This window comes from Phyllostomus discolor, chromosome 4 (genome assembly GCF_004126475.2).
Source record: "Phyllostomus discolor isolate MPI-MPIP mPhyDis1 chromosome 4, mPhyDis1.pri.v3, whole genome shotgun sequence".
NCBI lineage: Eukaryota > Metazoa > Chordata > Mammalia > Chiroptera > Phyllostomidae > Phyllostomus > Phyllostomus discolor.
The window spans coordinates 90,182,601-90,199,181 of NC_040906.2; the positions used below are offsets into that span (position 1 = coordinate 90,182,601).

Sequence of the window (16,581 nt, forward strand, 5' to 3'; positions counted from 1 at the left end):
TATATAAATATATAAATAGGAGCACCTAAATATATAAAGACAGAAAGTCAATATGGAAACATTAGACAGCCCTGTAGCCTCCTTATGAGTACCTGGAACATTCTCCAGGATAGATCATATGTTAGGTCATAAGACAAATCTTAACAAATTCAAGAAGGTTGAAATCATATAAAATATCTTTTCTGACAACAAGAATATGAAACTAGATATCAGTAACAGGAGGAGAACTGAAAATTTCACAAATATGTGGAAATTAAATGATACACCCTGAACAACCAATGAGTCAAAGAAGAAAACAAAGGGAAATAAAAAAATATTGAAACAAATGAAAATAGAAATGAAAACTTTTGTGATGCAGCAAAAGCAGTTCTAAGAGGGATATTCATAGCTTAATTAAGAAAAAAAGATCTTGAACCATCTAACTTTACACCTCATGGAACTAGGTAAAGAACAACAAACTAATCCAAAGTTAGTAGAAAAAAGAAACAAAAAGATCAGAGTGGAAATAAATGAACTATAAGCTAGAAAAACAATAGAAGAAAATCAACAAACTGAAACAAAATTTTTTTGAAAAAATAAAATTGACAAATCTTTAGCAAGACTAAAACAAGAAAATAAATAAAATAAAAAATAAAATAGGAGAAATTACTACTGATACTACAGAAATACAAAGAATCGTAAGAAACTATAATGAACACTTATATGCCAATGAATTCCATAACCTAGAAGAAATGGATAAATTCCTAAAAAAAATACAATCTACTAAGACTAGATCATTAAGAAATAGAAAATCTGACAGGCAAATAATGAATAAGGATATTGAATCATTAATTTAAAATATCCCAAAGAAAAAGCCCAGGATTGGATGGCTCAATGGTAAATGGCCGCAAAACATTTAAAGAATTAATGCCAATAATTCTCAAACTATTCCACAAAATTAAAGAGGAGAGCCCATTTCCAAGCTCATTTTGTGAGGCCAGCATTACCTAGATACCCAAAATAAGAATACTGCAAGAAAAGAAAATTACAGGACAATATCCCTGATGAACACAGATGCAAAAATTCTTGACTTCTGGCCGAGATGGAGGTGTAGGTAGATACACTTTGCCTCCTTGCACAACCAAAAGAAGGACAATAACAAATTTAAAAACAAAAAATAACCAGAACCACCAGAAAAATCAAACTGTATGGAAGTTTGACAACCACGGAGTTAAAGAAGAAACATTCATTCAGACCAGTAGGAGGGGCAGAGATGGTAGCTGGGGCAGAGAGGACATGTGACAAGGTAGATGGAGAACAGGGTGAGTGGTGCAGCAGCTGATGGACTGGGTGGTCCCACATTTTTATGCAGATAAACTGGGAGAAATAACTGGGGGGTGAGATAGACAATGAGACTCAGGGTTCTAGCATGGAGAAAGAAAGCCTCAAAACCTTTGCCTGTAAAAATCTGTGGGAGTTGTGGCAAAGGGAGAAACTTCCTGCCTCACAGGAGAGTTCATTGGAGAGACTCACAGGGTCCTAAAACATACACAAACCCACCCACCAGGAAATCAGTGCCAGAAAGCCCCAATTTGCTTGTGGGTAGTGGTGGAAATGACTGAAAGCTGGCCAAGCATCAAGCAAGTGGCATTGTTCCCTCTTCTACCCCTCCCCTCATATAGTGCCACAGCACAGCCAAGAGGGTTGCCCAGCCCTGGTGAATACCTAAGACTCTACCCCTTACAACGTAACAGGTATGCCAAGACAAAGACGTATGGCCTAAATGAAAGAACAGATCAAAGCTCCAAAAATAGAACTAAGAGATGGAGAGATAGCCAATCTATCAGATGGAGAGTTCAAAACACTGGTAATCAGGATGCTCACAGAAATGGTGGAGTATGGTCGCAAAACAGATGAACAAGTGAAGGCTATGCAAAATAAAATAAAGAAAAACATACAGGGAACCAACAGTGAAGGGAAGGAAACCAGGATTCAAGTCAATGATTTGGAGCATAAGGACGAAATAAACACTCAACCAGAACAGAATGAAGAAACAAGAATTCAAAAAAAAAATGAGGAGAGGCTTAGGAACCTCCAGGACAACTTTAAATGTTCCAACATCTAAAGCATAGGGGTGCCAGAAGGAGAAGAGGAAGAGCAAGAAATTGAAAACTTGATCCAGACAAGATGAAGGTGTAGGCAGACACACTGTGCCTCCTAGCACAACCAAAATAAGGTCAACAACAATTTATAAACAAAAACAACCAGTACCAACAGAAAATTGAACTGTATGGAAGTCTGACAACCAAGGAGTTAAAGTAGATACATTCATCTAGACCGGTAGGAGGGGTGGAGCTGGGCAGCTGGGTGGAGAGGGGTTGAGGCAAAGCCGTGGCTGGCAGACTCCGGGCGTGCAAGGTGGTGACTGAAGGACCCAGAGAGGCAGTAGATTGTGGAGGGGTGCAGCCCACCAGGTGGCTGGTGAACTGGGTGGTCCCACATTCACATGCAGATAAACCACGCAAAACTGGGGAGCAAGAAAGACCTCACAACCCAGGGCCCCGGCATGGGGAAATAAAACCTCAAAACACTGATTGAAAATACCTGTGGGAGTTGAGGTACCGGTAGAAACTCCCAGCCTCATAGGAGAGTTCGTTGGAGAGACCCACAGGGTCCTAGAACATACACAAACCCACCCACCCAGGAATCAGCACCAGAAGGGCCCAGCTGGCTTGGGGGAAGCAGGGGAAGTGACTGAAATCCAGCAGGGAGTGGAGCAAGCGCCATTGTTCCCTCTCGGACCCCTCCCCCCCATACTGCATCACAACCCAGCAAATGGGTTGCCCCACCCAGGTGAACACCTAAGGCTCCACCCCTCACTATGCAACAGGCACATCAAGGCAAAAAAATGGCCCAAAGGAAGGAATAGACCAAAGCTCCAGAAATAATACAACTAAGCTATGAAGAGATAGCCAACCCATCAGATGAACAGTTCAAAGCACTGGTGATCAGGATGCTCACAGAATTGGTTGAATTTGGTCGCATATTAGATGAACAAATGAAGGTTACACTAAGTGAAATAAAGGAAAATGTACAGGGAACCAATAGTGATGGGAAGGAAACTGGGACTCAAATCAATGGAGTGGACCAGAAGGAAGACAGAAACAACCAAACAGAAAAGAATGAGGAAACAAGAATTCAAAAAAATAATGAGGAGAGGCTTAGGAACTTTCAGGACATCTTTAAATGTTCTAGCATCTGAATTATAGGGGCACCAGAAGGAGAAGAGGAAGAGCGACAAGTCGAAAAGTTTTTTGAACAAATAATAAAGGAGAACTTCCCCAATCTGGCAAAGGAAATAGACTTCCAGGAAGTCCAGGAAGCTTAGAGCGTCCCAAAGAAGTTGGACCCAAGAAAGCACACACCAAGGCACAGCATAACTACATTACTGAAGATTAAAGATAAGGAGAGAATCTTAAAAGTAGCAAGACAAAAGGAGAGAGTTACCTAAAAAGGAGTGCCTATAAGACTGTCAGCTGATTTCTCAAAAGAGATCTTGCAGGCAAGAAGGGGCTGGAAAGAAGTATTCCAAGTCATGAAAGGCAAGGACCTACGTCCAAGATTGCTCTATCTAGCAAAGCTTTCATTTAGAATGGAAGGGCAGATAAAGTGCTTTTCAGATAAGGTCAAGTTCAAGGAGTTCATCATCACCAAGATCTTCTTATATGAAATGTTAAAGGGACTTATCTAAGAAAAATAAGATAAAAAACATGTACAGTAAAATGACAGCAAACTCACAATTATTAACAACCACACCTAAAACAAAAACAAAAGCAAACTAAGCAAACAACTAGAACAGGAACAGAACCACAGCAATGAAGATCATATGGCAGGTTAGCAACAGGGGAGTGGGGGAGGAGAGAGGGGAAAAGGTACAGAGAATAAGCAGCATAGATGGTAGGTAGAAAAGAGACAGGGGAGGGTAAGAATAGTATGGGAAATGTAGAAGCTAAAGAACTTATAAGTATGACACATGGACGTGAACTAAAGGTAGGGAATGTGGGTGGGAGGGGGTGTGCAGGGTGGAGGGGAGTGAAGAGGGGGAAATGGGACAACTGTAATAGCATAATCAATAAAATATATTAAAAAATAATTAAGAAGGAAATTGAAAACTTATTTGAAAAAATAATGAAGAACTTCCCCAATCTGGCAAAGGAATAAGACTTCCAGGAAGCCCAGAGAGTCCCAAAGAAGTTGGATCCAAGGAAAACACACCATGACAGATGATAATTAAATTACCTGAGATTTAAAGATAAGGAGAGAATCCTAGAAGCAGCAAGACAAAAGGAGACGCTTACCTACAAAGAAGTTCCCATGAGACTCTCAGCTGATTTCTCAAAAGAAACCTTCCAGGCAAGAAGGGTCTGGAAAGAAGTATTCAAAGTCATAAAAGGCAAGGACCTATATCCAAGATTGCTCTATCCAGCAAAGTTATCATTTAGAATGAAAGGGCAGATAGAGTGTTTCCCAGATAAGGTCAAGTTAAAGGAGTTCATCATCACTAAGCCTGTATTATATGAAATACTAAAGGGACTTATTTAAGAAAAAGATGATTAAAACGATTAACAGTAAAATGACAACAAACTCACAACTATCAATAATGGAACCTAAAAAAAACACCCCAACAAACTAAGCAAACAACTGGAAGAGGAACAGAATCACAGAAATAGAGATCACATGGAGGGCTATCAGTAGGGAGGCGGCAGGGGCAGAATGGGAGAAAAGGTACAGGTAATAAGAAGCATAAATTGTAGGTACAAAAAAGACACAGGGAAGTTAACAGTATAGGAAATGGAGAAGCCAAAGAACTTACATGCACGACCCATGGACATGAACTAAGGTGAGGGGATGCTGGTGGGATGGGAGCTGCAGGGCAGAGGAGAATAAAAGGAAGGAAAAAAATGGGACAGCTGTAATAGCACAATCAATAAAATATATTTTTAAAAAAATTCTCAACATAATACTAGCAAACAGAATTCAATGGCACATTAAAGGAATCATATACCATGATCAAGTGGGTTTTATCCCTGGAATGCAAGGATGTTTCGACATATGTAAACCCATAAATGTGATGCATTGCGTTAACAGAATTAGGGATAAAAGTCATAGGAGCATCTTAATAGATGCTGGAAAACACATTTGACAAAACTGAACATCCTTTCATGTTTAAAAAAACAGGTTTAGAAGAAATGTACCTCAACACAGTAGAGGCCATATATGACAAGTCCACACATCACACCATACTCAATGGTAAAAAACTAAAAGCTTTCACTCTAAGATAAGGAACAAGACAAGGATGATGGCTTTTTTCACTTCTACTCAACAGAGCACTAAAAGTCCTAGCCAGAGATATCAGATAAGAAAATAAATAAAAAAAGGTATCTAAATTGGAAAAGAAGTAAAATTGTCACTATTTGCAGATGACATGATGTTACATATGGAAAATCCTAGAACAGTCCACAAAAAAAATATTGTTGAAACTAAGAAACTAATTCAGGAAGTTACAGGATACAAAGATCAATCTACAAAAATCAGCTGTGGTTCTAGCCACTAACAATGAACTATGTGAAAGAGAAATTTTAAAAAATCTCATTCACAATTCCATAAAAAAAAACCAACTTAGGTATCAGAAGACTATTGTAAAATGGTCCACACTGTCCAAAGTGATCTACAAATTCAAAGCAATCTCTGTCAAAATTCCAGTGATATTTTTCACAAATATAGAGAAAATAATCCTAAAATTATACAAAAGACCACAAACAGCTAAAGCAATCTTGGGCAAGAACAAATCATACTTCCTGATTTCAAACTATATTACAAAGCTATGTTAATAAAAATAGTATAGTACTGGCATAAAAACAGACATATGGACTAAGGGAATAGACTAGACCACCCAGAAATAAACAACCACTTATAAAATCAACTAATCTTTGACAAAAGTGCCAAGAATATACAATGCGGAAACAACACCATACATACATATCAACTCAAAAGGATTAAAAACTTAAATATTAGACCTGAAATTTACAACTCCTAGAAGAAAAGACAGGAAAAATATCTATGATGTTGGTCTTGATAACAATTTTTTGGATGACATCAAAAGCACAAACAACAAAAGCAAAACTAAACAAGTGGGACTACATCAGTCAGAAAGGTTTTGCATAACAAAGTAAACAATCAACAAAATGAAAAGACAACCTATGGAATGGGAGAAAATATTTGTAAACCACTTACCTGGTAAGCACTGGTCTGATATATCCAGATATATCTATATCTATATCTATCTATATCTATCTATATATATATCTGATAATGTCCAAAAATATAAGAAACTCATAAACTCAATAATAAGTTGTATGATATAATCATATATATATATATTAGATATCGGTTATCATATATATATACACATATATATATCTGGCAATATATATTATCAGAACTATATATATAGCTGATAATATATATATATCAGATGCTCTGTTATCAGATATATATATCTATCTGAAAATATCCAAAAAATATAAGAAACTCATACAACTGAATAGTAAAAAAAAAATGGGGGTGGGGTGGGAGCAAAATAATCTAATTAAAAATTGGCAAAGGACCTGAATAGACATTTTCCCAAAGAAGAAACACAAATGGCCAATAGGTACATAAAAAAATGCCCAACATCACTCATCATTATGGAAATATAAACAAAACCACAATAAATAACACTTCACACCTGTTAGGATGACTATTATCAAAAAGTCAAAAGATGATAAATATTGGCAAAGATGCGGAAAAAAGGGAACCCTTGTATGCTGGGAGGAGTGTAAATTTGTACAGCCACCACAGAAAACAGTATGAAGGCTCCTCAAAAGATTAAAAATAATACTATCATATGATCTAGCAATCCCTCTTCTGGGTATTTATCCCAAAGAAATAAAATCACTATCTTGAAGAGAATTCCACGCCCTATGTTCACTGCAGCATTATTCACAGTAGCCAAGACATGGAAACAACTTGAGTGTCTGCTGATGGATGAATAAAGAAAATGTGGCATGTATATACAGTGGCATATTATTCAACTTTAAAAGAGAAGGAAATTCTGTGGGACATTATACTATGTGAAATAAGTCAAACACAGAAAGACAAAGACATATATTAGACACGATCTCAATCATATGTGGAATCTAAAAAAGTCAGACTCAGAAGCAGAGAAGAATGGACTGAGGGGTGAGGGAAATGGGGAGAAATTTGGTCAAAGGGTACAAACTTTCACTGATAAGATGAGTAAGTCCTGCAGATCTAATCTAATGTGCATGATGGTGACTATAGCTAATAGTACTGCATTGTACACTTAAAGTTTGGTAAGAGGGTAGGGAGATCTCCAGTGTTCCTAACACACACAAATGGGTACTATGTGTGAGGTAATGAATATATTATTAGCTTGACTGTGGCAATTATTTCACAATGTATATGTATATCTAAACATCACAATGAATATCTTAGATATAAACAATTTTTATTTGTCAATCATACCTCCTTAAAGGTAGGGAAAAATTTAAAAAATAAAACATAATCATAACCCTGTTATTTTATTTTATGCATGTAAGAGCATTATTCTGAGCTTCACCAGCCGATGAGTATCCAGGGGTCCCTGACACAGAAGCATTCAGAACTGTCGCCTGCAACTAGTGGAGCAGCAGGGATGGCTTTTAACACCCTGCACAGATGCCTGCCTCTTCCCACTCCATAGCAGTCTCCTGAGACCCACTCAACACAAGCAAGGTAAAGTGGGTGGGTGGGTGTGGGGGTGAGGGTGGTTCCAGGTCTAATACAAGGGGGAGCAGGGGCACCAGGAGGCTGTGGAAGGCTCTGCTGTGGAGCAGCTATTGTCCTTGGACAAGCCCTGTGCTTCTCTGGGCATCCCACCTTTGTGAATGAAATCACAGTCTCTGCTTGGAGATGACAGACAATGCAATCCTAAAAGGCTTTGAGAGCTGTGACATGGACACTTTTCAAGTCAGCAGCAGCTCCTATTTGTGAGATGTTCCCCACGTGCTGGATGCTGCCTTTCTATGAGTGAGGTCCAGTCCTCATAAGAACTCCATAAAACAGGTACCATTATTATCTCCAACTTAAAGAGGGAAAACTGAGTCTCAGAGAGGCTGAGGAACTTTCTCCAGGTGGCACGGAGAGTAAGTAGGGAAGGGGCCTGGACGCTGCTCTGTCTGCCTCTGCAGTTCGAGCTTCACCAATAGGCTTACTGCCCAGATAGAGGACAGGAACCTGTCTCGGGACACCCCAGTCAGTGAGTGGCAGAGCTAGGGCCACACTGGCTAAGAAGAGGGGTCAGAGTGAACGGGGACGCACCGACCATCCATTCTGAGTGCCGGGGTCATGCACTGCCATCCTGCCCCTGCCATGTACAGAGGCAGGCAACTCCCTTCGCCTCTCACACTTCACACAGATAATTTCAAACTGTCACCCTGTGTCTCACACAGCGTATCAGGGACCAGCTGAGCTAAGGCTTTTGGGGGTTATTTTTGTGGGGACCCACAGATGGAGGAGCCATGCTCATACAAACATGCAAGTACCATCCGGGATCCCCGCCCTGCTCACACCAGACTTGACTGTGGGAAATGAAGGGGACAGTACCTCCCTGAAAAATGGGAATGTTTTCTGCCTGGTTTGGGGGCATTTTCTCAAGTGGTAATGAGCTACCCTTGTAGGTGCAGGGAGGCCTCCTGACTTTCCTTGGCGCACAGGCTAGGAGCTGTGGTCCATGGGTGTGGAGAGAGGGGTTAGGCACTCACTGAAGGTTGCCGGGGCCAAGAGCCAAGCTCCAGAGCCAGACTGCTTGGACTCTAATTCTGGCTGACACCTGCTGGCTCTGTGACCTTGGGCTTGTCAGTGTCTCAGCGTCCCCAGTTATAAAAAGGAGATAATCAGAGTACTTTCCTTATGGGGAAACTGTAGGAATAAGTAAATCAGTATTTGTAAAGCACTCAGAACAGCGCTTGCCCAGCACACAATAAGCACTCAGTAGATGTCAGACAGTAATAATGACACAAATACCGGCTGCCAGCACTAAACCAGTGGCAGGGACAGGCAAAGGAAAGGATGCAAAAGACCCTGGCAGCACCTCTTCAGCTATGGGGAAGAGGGCCACATCATGACTGGGGCTTGGCAGGCAGCCTAGGCTTCAGGCTAGCTTAGGGGATCTGGGCCGAGGTGAATGTAAAGGCCGACTCCCCGGGGACTCCAGCGGTCCCTGTGGTCCCTCACGGCTGGAACAGATACACGGGCACCCTTCCTAGTCACTGCCTCAGCCACCTGGAGATACCAGCCCTAGAGCGAGTTTGCGCTTCTGGGGAAAAAAAGTAACCACACCGAGGCCTCCAGACTGTCTTCTCCACATTGGCTAGCAATTTGGAGGAGCCTAAAAAGCCTCCTGGACAGAAGTCTCTCCGATCTTTTCTTGCTTTCTTCTCTCTGCCATCTCTTCAGCAACTATTACGAGAATACTCTAAGAGCATAAAGATGAGTAAGATGTGATCCCCACTTCAGACAGTTTACAATCTGGTTTCCAATGGTGTGTGTGTATGTGTAAGTGGTGAGATGAGATGCACTCACTCAGGACTGAACACAGGGTACTTGGGATGGAGCCCAGGAGGCAGACATCACTTCCGGAGGGGAAGCCAGGCTGGGCTTTGTGGCACACATGCATCTCCTGGTCCTTGAAGAACCCCAAGGGTTTATAGATTCAAAGCAAAACCCAACCCACCAAAAGAAAAAAAGACAATGAGAGCAACACTTTGAATGCTGTGTTTAACCCCAGACTTAGTGCGAGTGGGAAGGAACTGTTTGGGGTTGGCTCTCAGGCTCAATGCTCAGAACCCAATGGGACTTGCTTCCTTTTGGGAAGTGGAGATGGAAGCAACTGCACAGAGGGAAGCAAGCCATGGGCAGGGGCTGGGGGCACCTGCGACTGGTCCCAGCTTTGCCCCAGAAGAGACAAGGGAGCACCACTGAGCCTCTCTGGGTGGCTTTTCTAACAGATCTCTGAGCCTCACTCACCCTGGCAGTTTAGGGATCTATTCAAAGTTCCAGACCTATGGTCCTAAGGAGCCCTGCCGCAGGATGAATGGAAATGAAACATAAAACACCTCTAATGCGCTTCTTGCTATCAAAATTCAGGCCTTAGGACAGGAACCAGCTAGGTGGTAATCTCTCCTGGTAAGGCCTCTATCCCAGGAGTGGCGAATTTTCCTCTCTAGTTCAGATATAGGACAGCCACTGTTAGGCCAAAAGCTGAGGTCAATCATCACCACGCCCATCACTTACTAGCTGGGTGCCTTTGAGCCCTAGTTCCCTCACCTTTAAAATGGGGACACTAACTATACCTTTTCACATGAGTTGTTGTGAGGATGAAAGGGGGTAATTCGTGCAAGAGCTCACAGCCATCTATTCTGATTGGTGCAATGTGCCAAGTTTACGCATGCATACTCTACTCTGAGGTACTTCATGGGCAGCTGGTCATGTCTCAAAATTCTTTGCCCTCCCAGTGCCCAGAACAAGGCCTGCTGTGTGGGTAAAGGCCAGCAAGGGTAGGACAGGTGGGGCAAGTCCAGAAGGTCCCAAAGGACCAGCAGAGCCCCTGTTCTGGGAAGGTGAGGATGTGACTAATCCTGGCTCTGCCCTGGCTCCTGCTTGTACTATTTCCAGATCTGGGGGACAGAGCAGGGAGGGGATCAAATTGCTGCTGGCTGGGCTGAGGCCTGCCACCTACACACAGAACTGTCCACGTCCCCCTCCCAAGCTTCCAGCAAAAGCTACTGAGATGCAGGCGTGCAGGAGCTCGCACAAGGCACTGGTCCTAGGCCCTCTGGGGCTCTGCCCTGGCTCAGAAATCCCCTCCTACTTCCCCGGCAGAGCCATGACAAGGGCTGTTTGTAGCTGGGAGCCACACCTGGCCTGCGGGCCTGCCTGCCAGCAGTCAAGTGGCTCCCCGTGGGCAGTCAGGACACAGGTAGCTCCCCCACTCCCCTGCAGCAGACAACCCTCAGGCTCAAGTGGAACAGCTGCAAAGGGGTCACCATGGGGTCAGGTGTGGGTGGGGGTGGATGTGGGTGGGGACAGAGGGTAGCTGGCTGTGGCACCCTGCAGCTAGATGTAGAGATGGCCTGAAGGCCCACGGGGGAGCCTCCCATACCTTCCTAGGCAGAGAGTGAGCTGACATTCCCGGTCAGGGGCTGGACGTGGGCACTTGGACAGGAACGTGGCACAGTGCTTGTCCTCATGGGGCCCGCAGTTATCTTCCAACTTTAGTTTAAATTTTATCTAGTAGAAAAATTAATTTGGGGGAATACATTCCTATTATTGCTATACTTACTTATAAATTAAGTATATTTAAAATGTTATAATTTGTGCACTATAATGTTATATTCAAAATAAAGCATATATAAACAAACAAATGTTAAGGGATACAGCTAACATTTATATACAAACAAGCTCTAAATTTTCTTAGCCCCTGGATAGTTCACACCCATTCTGGAGACCTGTGCTCAAAGATAGTGCCAGGCACAGGAGGAAACTGAAGAAGGTCTCCTGAGAAGCGGGCACTGACTTCCAAAGGGGGAGCTGGGCGGCTTCTTGCAGGGGTTGGGCCTGGGCTGAGTCTTCAACGATGTGAGAATGAACCAGAAAAAAGCATTCCAGAAAAAGGGGCCAGTGGGCTGAAAATGGCAGTGTGCAGGGGCCCACCCTTGGCTCAAGTCTCTGGGGCAAACTGGTGCATGCTCAGAGGCTTAGGGGCTCTGTACCAGGGGCTTAGCAACCTGTAACTGAAAACACAAATTATTGTCAGAACTTTTTTTAAGCGTAAAAAGTGTAGAAATATAGGGAGTAAAGAGAGGCTGAAACTCTGGGCTATGTCCTGATGATTTCCTCACCTGGAAACACCACAATCCTATCTTCTCTCTAGCTTCAGTTTCCTCACCTATAAAATAAGAATGCCAATAGCTGCCCAGCTGCCCTCGATGGGCACAGGGTAGTTGAGGGCTGCACACACCTGGGGCATCTGGAAGTCCTCTCCTGGTGGCTTCCGTGCTCATCTGCCTTCCCTACCTTCCTGTCAACTTTGGGAGGGCCAAGATCATCGTGTTTTGTTCCAGGGCTGTACCTTTAGCACCCAGCACAGTCCTGGCATGTAATAGGGCTTTCACACACATTTCTGACTGAAGGCACCTATCCCTGGGACTTACAGCTTCAAAACTTACTCTGTGCTTTGGGGGTAGAAATCCTTTCAAAATGCAGTATGTATTTCAAGAGAAGGCAGTCAGATCCTCACCCAGAACCCAGGGATCACCCCAGGCTGGAAGAGGGCGTGTTCTTAGGTCTTGTCTTCTGTTTTTATAGAACGTGTCCATAGGTTTATGTCCTCCCTTGTTATCAGGACATTTATCACAGCTGTCTGCCTGCCTGCTTGCCTCCCCTTCCCCTCCCACCCAGGTCCTGCTAATTTTCTGTAAACAAGAAATACAAACAACACACCATCAAAAAAGTGAAAAGACAACCCACAGAATGGAGAAAAATTTGGCAAGCCATATATCTAATTAAAGGACTTCTTTCTAAATATAAAAAGAACTCATAAATATTAAAAAGACAAATAACCTATACAAAAGTGGGCAAAGGCCTTGAATAGACATTTCTCCAAAGACAACATACAAATTGTTAATAAGCACATGAAAAGATGCTCCACATCATTAGCTCCAAGAGAATGCAAATTAAAACTATGAGTTACTACACTTCACACCCATTAGGATGTTATCATCAAAAAGAGAAATAATATCCTGACCAGTGTGGCTCAGTTGTTTGGGCTTTGCACAGCAAAGCCAAAGGTCACTGGTTCAATTTCTGGTCAGGGCATATGCCTGGGTTGTGGGTTTAGTCCCTGGTCAAGGTGATGGGATACTCAAGAATTGGAAAATTTTAGTTTAGGGAATAGCAAAAAGCTTAATAATCAATGCACATAAAAAGCTATTGTTCCAGGAACTGAAGGTATGACCCACTGTGACTCCAGGAGACCATAAGCAGTTCCACCTTCATGTCTCAGGAGGACTGTAAGCCATCAAGATGGTATCTGAGCCATTGTGCTCCAGGTGAGATGTCTCCCACCCAGGGCACAGGTAAAGACCGCTGCAGAGGGCACAGATGAAAGAAAGATGAATGCAGCTTTATCTGATTATCTTTTTCCCTGCATTCTAAACCCCTTACCTACACTTTTCATCTCCTTATAAAAAGAGTTTGTTGGACCACATAACCAGCCATCTTCTCAGATCACCAGCCATCTGAATAAAGTGCCCATAAAGATCCAACCCCTGTCTCTGCTTATTGGGTCTGGTAGTGACCAGCAGTAGGAACTCCGGCTTTTCCCGTTTCAAGGGCACATACATGAGGCAACTGATTGATGTTTCTCTCACATCAATGTTTCTCTCCTTATCTTTCTCCCTCCCTTCCCTTCTTTCTGAAAATAAATAAATAAAATCTTTTAAAAAGAGAGAGAGATACTAGCAAGTGTTGGTGAGGCTGTAGAAAAATGGAAACCCCCATCCACTGCTAGTGGGAATGTAAAATAGTGCAGCCACTGTGGAAAGGAGTCTGGCAGTGCCTCAAGGGTTACACTGAGCCTCTATGTGACCCAGCACTTCCACTCCTAGGTATTTACCCAAGAGAAAGGAAAACATGTGTCCACATAAAAATGTATACATCAACATTCCTAGTAGCACATTTATAATACCCCAGAAGTAGAAACAATTCAACGTCCATCAGTTCATGAATGGATAACCAGAATGCAGTCCATTCATACAATGGAATATTATTCAGCAATACAAGGAAATGAAGTGTTGGCAGATGTTACAACACGGATGAACCTTGAAAACATGTTAAATGAAAAAAAAAAGCCAGTCACAGAAGGCCATGTATTGCATGATTCCATTTATATGAAATGTCTAGAACAGGCAAATCCAGAGACAGAAAGTAGATTATTCATGGTTTCCAGGGAACGGTGGGGGGGATTCAGGCACAATGAGTGAGTGCTCACTGGTACAGGGTTTCTTTTTCAGAGTGATGACAATGTTCTAAAATTGATTGTGGTGATGGTTATACAACTTTAAAATACTAAAACTCACTGTGTTGTATAGTTTAAATGGGTGAATTCCATGGTATGTGAATTATAACTCAATAAAGTTGTTATATAAAAGAAAATTGAGATACTGCAGCCTGTTACTAACGTGTGTAAACGAAGAGTAAACATGCTTTGGAGTGACAGCTTAAGGACTCTTCATGAACTTAATGCATGAATTTTGGACATCAATGTTGGCAGTTCTAGAATCTTCCAAAGTTATTTCCTTGTTGTTTTCCACATATCTGAGGCTTCTAAGCTCTGTCACCCCCAGGAAAGGGAAGTGCATGTAACCAGCACCATGAACTGCTGTTGTGGAGAAATAGTGCCATAGGCTCAGAAGTCCTCCCAGCAGGTTTTGCGCACACACAGCACTTCTCTGTACTTCCCCTGACATAGGCACAGAGCTATTCCAGGCCCACATGGCATGGCTGGCAGAGGAGGATGCTGTGGTCTGAGGCTAACCCTACCAGCTGCAGGGATGGGTCAGTGAACAAGGCAGATGTGTGCTGGTGAGAGGGTAAGGAAAGGCATCATTTGCTAATTACCCAAATGGCTGAGCATTAACAGAGCACACAGATGCAAATCTGGAAACTAGCACACAGCTGCAAAGCTGCTAGGCTGGGCAGATTCATTCCCCTTTTTCCACCCAACTCAACCCCTCCTTAATCAGGAAGAGAATCAGCCCCCCTGAGAGCCAGCTACGGCAGGCTGGCTCCCCACCATGCAGCCACAGAATGTGGGCTCAGGAAAACATCTGGATGTTCTGGATTTACTCAGCATCAGTTGCCTCAGTAAAGTGCAAATAGGGCAGCGAGAACACAGGCTTGGAGGCAGCTGGGGTCTTATTTCAGCCCTACGGTGTATTAGCTGGGTGGCCTCACCAAGTGACTGGACCTCTGGGAGCCTCAGTTCTCTCATCTGCACAGCACAATGGCTCTACTGACTTCAATGAGCTACAGTAAGGATCCTGTGAGATAGACCAGGTGCCACAGCACGAGCCTATAAAATCCACTATTTTTCATTTTGTTCCTCTTGTGCCTAGAATTTTAAAAAAAACCTTTGTTTAAAAGCAGAAATAGATACTCTTAAATCAATACATGCTGTTCTCTAGTGAATGGAAAAACTTACTCTAAAATTTTCTAAAAATGTTCTGAGATAATGACCTGCGTACATTCCCTGCCAAAACAATGGAGGAAATGACTAGCTGCTGTTTGGGACTCGGGCCCTGGGAAGATGGGGTCGGTGGAACAGGTAGGGGCTTATAGTTCAGAGAGGCTAGTAGGGGTTGGTTTGGGATTAGGTATTGGGCTCCATGAGTCCTCTAGGGGCTGCTAGTCCCACCATCTGGCTGCTTGCCAAAAACCACCCTCACATCACTGGGGTCTCCAGGCCAACCTCCCTTGCCAGCATCCCCAGCTCCTGGATGAAACCCATGCCAGCTGCCTCTCTGCCTCCACACCCTTTGAGAACAGCCCCTTTCCCATGCGCAGGATTTCTCTCTTTCCTGTTTGCCTCCCTCCTGGACTCCAAGCTCCACCAGGAAGGAATGGAGTCACACTCAGCATTGCAACAGCAGCCTGCCACCCAGTGTCTGGCACACATTGTGTCAAACTTGAACTGCAGTGGAGTCATTGGGAGGGCTTGTTAAAATGTGTTGCTGGGCTCCTTCCCCAGAATTTCTGATGCTGCTGGTCCCAGGGCCATACTTTGAAGTCGATACTCAATAAAGGTCTGTGTAGGGAGTGAATGAATTAACAAATTACTTGCAGGAACCACTCCATATTCAACTTTCTTCCTGGGTCCATGCACTCAGGCCTCTCCCAGCCCACCTCTGCTAAAGCCCTCCCTGACCCCAGGACCGCTGGTATCAGTGCTCTCTAGGTCTTGAGGGTCAGATCTGGGTCTTCTCAGTGAGGCAAGGGCAGGCAAGGCCATAGAGGCTTTCTTTGCTGAACCAATTAGGCAAACACCACAGGGAAGCTCCCATAGCCCCCTCCCCTCCTGTGCATGGGTCATCAGGCCCACTATGGGCTGATGGAGAACGGAAGAGTGTTATGGGGAAGCCACAGATCCTGGGAACCCAGGAGACCCCAACTAGGTAGATCTTCGTGGAACATGGAGTTTCCTGGATGACAAAGAATTCAGATGGCCTGACTCTCCATCCAGGGCTCTTTCACTACTGCAATTTGACAGCTAGACCTGGAAGAACTGCTCACTAGAACAAGTCATTACTGCCCACTGCCTGCAATAGGCAGGATGGTTGATCAGTGCTGGTTGGGAAGGGCAGGAGGAATGCCCAGTGGTCAGGACCAAAGGCAGCAGCTCGAAGTGGTGAAGATGCTTATGCCCATGGTCGCCATGCTGCA

General features: G+C 43.5%; 1 protein-coding gene across 2 annotated transcripts in view; it reads right to left on the reverse strand.

The window, feature by feature from the left end:
- STEAP3 (STEAP3 metalloreductase) overlaps nt 1-16,581 on the reverse strand; it is a 50,773-nt gene that overhangs the window by 23,388 nt on the left and 10,804 nt on the right. Inside the window, exon 1 of one of the 2 annotated variants that reach the window (XM_036023628.1) lies at nt 9,664-9,831. The exons of the other annotated variant lie outside the window; for it this stretch is intronic. Coding sequence (XP_035879521.1) covers nt 9,664-9,757 — 94 coding nt within the window. The 5' untranslated portion in view covers nt 9,758-9,831. Of the gene's footprint in view, nt 1-9,663; nt 9,832-16,581 lie in introns of those variants that run through there. 2 annotated transcript variants of the gene reach the window in all.